The 10,072-nt window shown below is 39.6% G+C and overlaps 1 protein-coding gene across 4 annotated transcripts in view; it reads left to right on the top strand.

Annotated features, from left to right (window-relative positions):
• The first annotated feature begins 408 nt into the window (after positions 1-408).
• Positions 409-10,072, top strand: part of LOC124589120 (nuclear distribution protein nudE-like 1-A) — a 160,842-nt gene continuing 151,178 nt past the window's right edge. For 3 of the 4 annotated variants that reach the window (XR_006976000.1, XM_047131532.1, XM_047131529.1), the window contains exons 1-2: positions 844-864; positions 962-1,056. Coding sequence is in view for 3 of the 4 variants with exons in the window: in XM_047131532.1 (XP_046987488.1) it covers positions 859-864; positions 962-1,056 (101 nt within the window). In the remaining variant the exon portion in view is untranslated. Of the gene's footprint in view, positions 488-843; positions 865-961; positions 1,057-10,072 lie in introns of those variants that run through there. The other variant, XM_047131530.1, reaches the window with a different exon arrangement.

The following is a 10,072-nucleotide window of genomic DNA, read 5'->3' as shown; positions in this document are numbered from 1 at the left end:
TAATAATGTGAAAATTCTTACTTTGGGTATTCTTGTAAAACCTGTCCCGCACTAAAAGGCCTACTATACCAATTTATATCATGACTAAATATACATTTAAGCATTTTCAAGGGCAGCGCAACCAGCAACAAGTACTCTTACTGTTTGTAGCTAATTGCGTTCTCCTCTACAACCCTTAACAGAATAGCAGCCGTGGAGTTTATAAAATCCAGCAAGGATAAAGTAACCCTACATTGCTTATACAGGGATTTAAAAATGTTTATACGTTTAAATGAGTATTTGTGGCTGATTGTGTTCTCCCTCCACAATCTTTAATTTATAACAACTACAGATTTCAACACGACTGAATATATATTTTCTTCGATTTATAGCCTAGCCTACTTCGAGACTCGAGAGATGATGGTCGTACAACATAGAACGATAACAGAAACAATCGATATAATTATGTGCTGTTAACGGTTTTGTGTGAATATATGTTGGGAATATGGTTAGTGTAATTTAAATTTGTTTTGATTTCGAAGTGTATATTTAGAATAATTTCGCAGCCTACGTCATCCTTTATATTGATTTACGTGTGAATGGTAAAGAACTGGCGTGTTCGTAGGTATTAGAAGTGACGTATGTGTTGATCTATTTGTTTTGATTTTTAGCAATTTAATAGTTTCTTCCGTAGGGACATTAGAGCAGATACAGTATTTGATTTTAGGCAGTGTGTACTAGGACGTAAGTGCGTTGTCATCTGTTGTGAGATCTTCATGTCACCACTTCGTGCTGGCTGACGCATTGGGGCTATGAGACGACACCCTTACTAATTTGTTGTTGGGGTTGTGATTTTGTACCTACAGTGTCTTGTTTCGCATGTCTGTAAGACCTCCGTAAAGTTAAATATGCCAAAAGAAGATTAAAATCCTCAACGTTAGTTCTCCAGTTATATTGAGTTAGTATATTTTTTCTTTTCTAGGATGCAATGTGCGATGCGATGGAACAGCGAGACGCCATAGACAATAGTGAAGACATCGATTTTCTTAAAAATGTTATACACCAGTTGAGGCAAGAGTAAGTATTTTATCGTTTGAATGGAAATTTCTAGTATTATACCATTTCAACTTTTATAACATGTTGAACTTCCTTAGGATGGGAGGGTGGCGGAGGGAGTAGGAGGAGGGCACCTCTCGACAGTTTGAATTTCTCCACATTAGAACTTCTTTGTAATTGATTATATAAAATCTCACAGTACCACAATACCTGACAGTGGGTTTCTCTCCATTAATATCCAGAAGAGGACAGTTAGTAAGTAGGGCTAAATACAGTTTCATGGAGTGCCAAGTTCCGTTTTTATTAATGCCTTTCTGGCACATAGTATTAAGTTAAATTGGATTGATTGGCTCAATTGAGTAAGAATCCTTTAAGATATGTTATAAACCACTTTCACAACGTGCCTAAAGAATTAACTGAACTGTAAGTGTAATGGCTACAAATAAGGCAAATTTTGAATAAACCATTGGGGGTGGATTTCATCACTGTTGCAGTGTACCTCCAGCACATCTAAATAATTTATTTCTGCAGCTGAAAATCTGTACAGGGTGTATAGTTCTGTTTTATTTCTATGTGGGTGTTAAATAGAGTAATAGTAATCAGACATTAACACTGCCAACGTGTTATCAGTGATGTATAAAAGTCGCCTAACTTTTACTGCAGATGAAGAATATAAGTAATACCTAAACAAAATTTTACTATCATTAAATTGTTGCGGCAGTAGACAAGTAAAGTTACAAATGTATATAAATACATGTACACAAAATGAAATTAGTTTGTAAACGTTAAAACTACAATATGTTTCCAATAATGTCAAATAATTACAATTTGAACAAAGTGTCTTGCATTAACAATGTTAAAAAAAAGTTGTGGTACTCTCTCCAAAGAATTTGCACTATGCTGTCACCTTTTCACATTCATAAAATTCATTAACTAAGTAAAGAGGATTATTGACTAATCAACTGTATAGTCTGTGCTTAGATAAGGTGAATGGAGGTCCTATCCATTCTAGAGGCAGTTTGGTGAACGTTTTCATACCCACCACATTGTAGCCGTTAATTGACTCAGACAGTCTACACTATGGTACATCAATATGCCTGTTATTTCTAATGCCATGAGAATGCGAATCTGTGCAGTTGATTATTCTGACATGTTATTCTTTGTCTACAGAGAACAATGTAAGTGTAAAATTTAATTACAGTTAATATTTTTCGATCAATAAATAGTGGTCTGCAATGGGCAGCTTCATCTTAACATTAGTAAAAGTTAAGAAGATGAACAATGGCCTGACTCTTAAACAAGTTTATGAACCTCCAGCAGGATACAGGAGAAATGGGTCAGCAACTTACCTTTATTAAAACTATTATTTGAAGTCTTGTCAAAGTTATGGTGAGATAAATCCTTACCCATCTACAGTGTATTATCAGTGCTTCTGGCCAAACATCACCAGGACAACTGTTCTTGTGTTGGTTGGCAAGAAGTACTGATAATACACTGTAGAGTTTGTACATGTCACTCATGATTGTCAATTGTGGTTATTTGCAAATTTGTGTGTGTGTGTGTGTGTGTGTGTGTGTGTGTGTGTGTGTGTCAATACTTATGAAAGTGACAGGCTGATAATGGGCGTTCTGTCAGAAACTAGTCATAGCAAGTAAAGGATTTTTCTCACTGTAGTGTTGACAGAATTGCAAATAATAGTATTATAAACAAATGACTTATATAGATGTGCAAAATGTATTACAAACAAAGAAAATACAGATTTTTAGAACTGTAATCCTATGGCTACAACTGGGAAAAAATAAATTAATTTTAAGCAAGTTTAAGTGTGAGACATTTGGAGATGAGGATGAGGATGTCTGGCCATTTAAAAAAAAAGCAGCAAAAAGTAAAAAGCTGGTAAATGAGAGAGATTGAAATCATCAGTATTAACTTACAGACAAAAGCCGAATTGAACTGTATACCTTTAAAAGGCTGGAAAAAAACTTAATGCCGGGCTTAAAGAAAATGAATTTTGGAAAAAAAATGAATGCAGTGCTGCAAGAAAAGTTACATTTGATGAACCTTCTGCTTTTGAAAATATGGATTTAAAATGATGATTATGTAAGGACAGTCAATAAATGGTTTCGACGGGCATACTTGGTTGTATGATACCACCCGTCTGCTTTGATCTGTGACATAGTTGCGGTGCGGTGTGTTGCGTGCCGTCATTGAGCCGTGGTGTGTTTGTTTTCAGGTGGAAATGAAATGTTGTACAGGGCACAGTATAAAAAGAGATGGTGTGCTCTAGTGGTTTAGGCTATTGGTATCCTGGTCTAGTTGATGTATAGGTTAACTGGAGATTTGGAAACTCTTTTGTAAATGTGGGGGGGGGGGGAGGATATTGATGTCTTGGTCTAGGGTTGAGTTACATAGGGATTTAGTGGTATCCTGCCGAGGGTTGATCTATATTGGTTAAGTTTAGATTGGTATACTGGCTCTTCTTCTTCTTTGTGTGTGTGTGTGTGTGTGTGTGTGTGTGTGTGTGTGTGTGTTGGTCGCTGCCCTGGTATGGTGTTGAGCTATGTAGGTTACCTCAAGTTTGAGATATTGTGATCTTATGGTGGATGTTGTAGGATTGTGCCGGATTTCTCCCCCCCCCCCCCCCCCCCCCCCTCCAATATTGAGTGATGTTTTTTCCCCAGTCTGTTGTCTCTTGATTTGTGTCCCCCCCCCCCCCCCCCCCCAACCCCATATCCTGCAGTTGTTTCACAAATTTAATTGGCGATTAAATACAGAAGACAGAAATTAATAACTAGACAGAAATGAAAAAATAAAATTAAACGGGCAGTTCTATTTTTTTTTTTCTTTTTTCATTACTTTTGCTGCATTCGTAAACAGAAATTTATTATAAGCACATTGCATCGATAGGAGAGGCCCAAATGTTGAGTTGGTTTTAAAAATGGTCTTTCATTTAGGCGTTGGAAGGTACCTTGTCCACTGTTATAAAGCACCTCATTGCAGTCGTACATTTCAGCTAAAGTGTGCTTCAACTGAGATGTATTATTTGACTTTCTGTTCATTACTATGAACTGTGGAAAAAAATTTAAAAGTTGCCCAACATATTATAGTAGCTAATAGTTCTCCCTGCAAAAAAGTCTCATAGGAAAAAGTTAAGAATATAAAATCTGTTTAAATGTCCCCAATGCCCCCCCCCCCCCCCCCCCCCCCAATATAATTGTTAATTTTATTCTTTAGATCAGGCAGTATAAGAAAAATGTTTCTGAATTTCTTCATTTAATTAGGTATTTCAATTATTTATCTTTAACATAAGGGAAAGGCAACCACTTCTCAATAGCAGACTGTTGCGCGGCCCACACACACACATTGCAGAAAACAGTTATCACTAGCTTTCGAGTTCCGGCACTTATACCAGGAAGTACACACATTCATACACACAAGCACACAGATTTAATACGTAAGAGTTCTTAAAAGCTTGTGTTTTGCATACTTTTAGAGAATCTCGTCGGAACATTTGTGCTACTGTAAGTTTATCCACTATGATATAACAGACTGTTGAAAACAGAACTCTTTGCAGTAGCCTTCACTTGCATTTTTCTCAGTTGATGTGCGATGTGGGCCTCTAGGCACATAAAATACAACAAATTACTCATGAGAGAGTTGTCTGTGTAATAGAGCTTCACTCAAATTTAGGCTTGTGGTTTTAGTTAGTTTTAGTGAAAATTGTGTTAATTATAGAGTGAATGTGTGGTAGATCTTGGGCTCTGCAACAGCTTAATCTGCCACCAGCACCTTTATTTTGTATTCACATTCATGGGCTTCTGCAATTCACTACCAAATTTTCTGCTTCCCATCAAACCTAGACCCCAGGCTATTTCTACAGGTCAGCTTGTCAATACAGTCACTATCGCAAATTAACCAGTTAGGTATATAGGCCTATTCTGGGACAGAATAATTATTACCTCAACCATTGTGGATATTACGTGTCTGAGATCGATCATTGTAGGAGATCTTATTTCTTTCACTGTCTTTACTGCTCAATGGTTATCTAATTGGGTACCTCCTGTCAGCTTTGACCTGTGATGTCAAGATGATGGCAGACACTCCTATTTCAGTCTTATGCAATTTGGGGACAATGATGTCACTCGTTACACACACGGACAGGCACAAATAAGATGAGAAAAAATTTGATTTCAGAAATAACATGAAACTGATAGGACAATCACAAGAATTTGGATGTGTGGTCAGAAGAAAACTAAATACATGGCAATTCTAATTATGATAACATACCAGAACAAATACTAAAGCAAAAATCAAGCAAATGAAATGCTCATCAATCAACAAAACAACAATAAAAATGCCTGAAAAAACATTAGATTGGGAATTTCACTTGACATGTATAGCTGAAACAAAATTAATGATGCCACGAACACACACGTACTTATAAAACCCAGTGCTGTGTAGAAAATTTCACTTGACCTATGTAGTTCAGACAGAGTCCACAAAATTTGACAAATCCGTTGTCCAACACTTCACCTGACCCATTAAGTCTGCAGTACCACAAAAATGAAACTTGCCCATATGACTTGCATTGAAAATCTAGGCAAATCATTCCATGATACCTAGCAATTACAGGCCAACATAATTACCAACAGCTAGCAATACAATCCAAAAATTCATAAAAAAATTACATTAACAGAAATTTCAATAGACAAGAACCTAACAACTGTGCTCATAGGTACACATAACATAAAAAAAAAACCATACTCATGAACCAAAGTCAGCTGACACACAAATCTAGGAATCTAGCAAAAGAAAAAAATAATGTATCAACACAGTGTTTTGGATTGCCAGTGTAGACTTCCCAAACCAGGAATCACTCCGGGTACAAGGTCATAAACTGTTCCGCCGACAATACCCCGTGTACTGGTCTGTAGTCAAGATCCACAAACTTTGCTCAATCTCGTACATTCCCTACAAATGTAACACCTCATACACCACAGTTGAACTGAATAACTGTAGGAATTTAATAATGGTCAACTTGTTGTTCACCATTGTGACTTCCAGGGATCTACTCATTAACTTTGTTGTTGTATCCATAGGTAACAAAAATGAAACATAAAATTAAATTTCTAACCATGAGCAGCTTGCCACACTAATAATTCCAAACCCAAAAACTATTCTATTGCCCATAACTGCCAATATCAAAATAATTCACTAACAAACTGCAAAAGTTCTTTATTGTTCTCAAAAACTGCATTCAAGAATGACTCACTAACAGGACACAAAATAATTTAGGAACTTAAAAATTAAATACTAAAGAGTGCCATCATATACTCAGACATGCCCAAACCCGGTCTATTTGTAATACATTCCACCGCAGTGACATCACACAACACAAAACTACTACATTGTGGGTCAAAGCAGGCTGATGACATCACAAACTTCAGTTGAAAGTGTTCTGTGATCAGTAGTAATTGTCAGATGAGGATGATTTGCATTTATCTTTAGAATGTTGCTGGTTGTCACAACATATTGTTCATGTGAAAAAGCAGAAAGGGAGTTTATAACTGCACTTTTACTTCCATGTATGACATAAATGAACAATAAGGGATTATCAAGCATCTGCCTCATCCTTGTAGCAGTTATTTGTGACCTGCACAGGACATTCATGGATTCTTGACATTTTCGTGCCGCTTCTGTACTTCATCTTGATGTGAAATCCTTAACATTTTGAAAATTTTGTTCTCCTAATTGACACTCGTCCATGTTGTAGAGTTATTTGTTGAAGTTGTAATCATGCCAGCATTGTATTGCATGGAATTCATTAGGCCTAGATTAAATGTCAGTACCTATTTGAATAAATATTCTCTGCTTAAGGTTTGATATAGTTACCCTTAACCTACCAACAAACTCAGTTCCTTTCTGCAGTGACATTAATTTAAACTTGTATAATCCAGAAAGATGATACTGTGGTAAGATGCTCAACTTGAATTCAGGAGTGCAGTGGTTTGAATCCTCATCTGGCCATGCAGATTAAAATTGTTTTGTGAGTTTTCTTAATCACTTATGAAAACACCACCACCATCATATATGTGCTTATGCTCAATGTGTAATGACCCCATCTTTAGTGAGATGTTATGTCCTAATCTTTTTTCCCGTTTGCTATATTTTCTGCTGTCATTAACTTAAACCTTTATTCTACCCCCACTTCTTTTGAGAAGAATGTAAAAGCAATTGTAAATACTAACTCTGATAGAATATTATATTTGTCACTTTATATATCATTATGTGTGAAAATTTGAATCAACTGAACCTGCCAAAACTGTATGTTTGCTTCGTCTCACAACATAATGATTATGTAGCATGTGATGTCTTATGTGAGTTAACAGAAATTGAACAAAACATTAACAGTGTGTTTCGGTGTCTATTATTTGTAGGTTGTGGTGACATTAGTCTGTAAATTGGTGAAGACGACAAATTCAGATCAGAGATCTTAGATGTTATGTCATACTGATTTGCAATGAGAAAGATCAATGCGAGATCACTCTGATTAATGAAGAGTAGTGAGACAATGAAGAAATATGAAAACATGTGGCAGTATGAGTCTTCATTGTCAGACCTCCCAGGGAACTCGCTGGTCTTTCGTGAGTTCGTGCATGGCGCACATGGGGCCCCGAGCTTTCCATGTGCCCCCTCCTTTCCCTCTCTTGGTATCCTTACTTATGTGGGTCTGGCTGTCCAACACGTTCTCTGTATTCCTTAAGATTTTGTTCCCCTCGCCTTTTCTTTTTGGTCATTCCTTTTTGATGTTTCTGATCCCCCTTTGGTGTCTGAGCTCCACTTCTAAATTTTTTTCTCTATAATGTGAGCCGTTTGGTGAAGAACTCCCTCCCTATCTACAGCTTTGACCCCCCGCTCCCCTCTCCTTGCCCATAGTCCACCTCCACCCCGCTAGGTCACCAGTATGTATAGCCAGTCCATGTGGTGGGGCTGTTACGTAACCATCTGGCTGAGTTCCCTGACAACATAGGGATCAGACATCTGATACCTAAGCTGGTGCCTGTCCATGTATGCCTAGGAGTGGTTGCTTGTCATTCTAAAGCGTCGGAACTTCCAGCAACAGCCACCGTGCCAAACAGCCATATCTGTGGGTGGGTGGTGCCCGTGGGGAGAGGCACTGATCGGGGTGGGTGATATCGGGGCGTATAGTTTGCGTATGAAACATTTAAAGCTCCAGAAAACTGGCTGTTCTTCTGCAGGTGTCTCTTTAGTTGGTAATGGATCATTTAATGCTGCTTCTTATGACCTGGCAGCCTTGCCTTCCTTGAACACACAGTAGGAGGAGGGTCAGGCTCGCTGACTTGTGGTGATACACTTTCTGCACTGCATGGTCTGTACTAGGACAGACAGGGACACATTCACTGCTACAAAGCCATTATTTTTTGTGGAAAATATTGAGACAAGTTTGGTGAAGTTGTGTGTCTCACTAAGGTGCGATAGGTTTCACTGTTGATCAAAACTTGTTCTGCCGCCTAATTGCAGCCCTCCATGCTTGTATCATCTTGGTGAAGCCCAGTTGTTGATTACTCCACATCAATCTTTGAATATGGTGCAGGGAGTCATTTTTCATAGGGATCTCATCCTTCAAACTTCTTTTGGAATGACCGGGCATTCATATTGTTCGATATGGTTAGGAAGGTCATAAAGACAATCACACCGACACCAGTGCCTTTATTCAAGCGTTTGAGGGAGATACTCTACCAGAGAAGGTCAAGGTTATCTATTACCAGTCTAACATAAAGCTGTACATCCCATGCTACAAATGAGGTGCTTTTGGTGCTTGCATTTTAGGCACAATTTCCTGCTGCACGGTGGACCTACTACGCAGTGAATATGGACACCTGCTCCAAGAGGGGACACTGTGTTCTGCTGCCCGTATATGTTAATTGTCACGGCCGTCACTCTCCACACTGCCTAGATTGCCGGGGTTATAGGAAGGAAAAGAAGACACGGGAGTATAAGTCTCTTGTTGTCAGAAATATGACTGACTTCACTAGTGTCAGTGACTTCTAACTATGCCTCTGTTATGTCCTTTCCCCCTCATCCTTCTTCCTTATCCCAGTCCCACCCCCCCCCCCCCCCCCCCCTCTCCTCTCAACCTCACCTGCACTTCAGACTTACTCCCCTCCCCTCTGGGTGCCACTCCCCCTCCCCATCTGGAGAAGTGTCCACCTTCTTTGGCACCCACCAGTGATGGGGTACCTCCCAGGACCCCTACCTCCAGCATCTCTCAGGCCAGAAGCCAGCTACCACAACTCATCTACAGGACACACAGTCTCTGTGCACCAAGGTCACTTGCTCACATTCAGTTGTGGATCTTGTGGAAGCCTGCTCTCTCTACACCCCTGCCCCCCTCGACTTATGGAGGTGTAAGAACATAGTCTCCCCCCCCCCCCCCCCCCCCCTTCGGTGCCCCCAGGGATGCCTTCGCCCTGTTCGCAACTGGACTCTGACCTCTTATTTATGGGTTTCACCCTATCTTAGTTTTTTGACAGATGATGACATGGCAGAGAGATTGGCTCCAGCCTGTTCTCCATCAACTCCCCAAGTTGTAACCCATTATTCCCGTTTGCTCAGTAGCTTGTGTTCTCCAGGAATCTCATTTTACAGATGCTCACTCACTGATCCTTCATAGGTTGCGTGCTTTGTCGGAACTGGGTTGGCTCCTTGAGGGCTACCGATGGCATTTGCACATTTGTCTGTACGGACGTTGTTAGTGCATGGATACCCCTTTGTACTGCATTGGAAGCAGTTGCTGTCCAGGTCCACATTGACCCCACAGTCACAGTTCGCAATCTCTATCTCCCTCCTGACAGGCCTCCTACACCTGCTTCCCTAACTGCCCTCCTCCAGCAACTCCCCCTCCCTCCCTTCCTCCTCCGCCTTGGGCCCCTTTGTGGGGCAGTGCTTTTTCATCTAGTCAGAGACTCCTCATTGATCAATTTCTTGCAGACCACGTCCTGTGCCTTCTTAATGA

The sequence above is a fragment of the Schistocerca americana genome, chromosome 2 (assembly GCF_021461395.2).
Source record: "Schistocerca americana isolate TAMUIC-IGC-003095 chromosome 2, iqSchAmer2.1, whole genome shotgun sequence".
NCBI lineage: Eukaryota > Metazoa > Arthropoda > Insecta > Orthoptera > Acrididae > Schistocerca > Schistocerca americana.
This window is presented reverse-complemented; position numbering and strand designations above follow the sequence as displayed.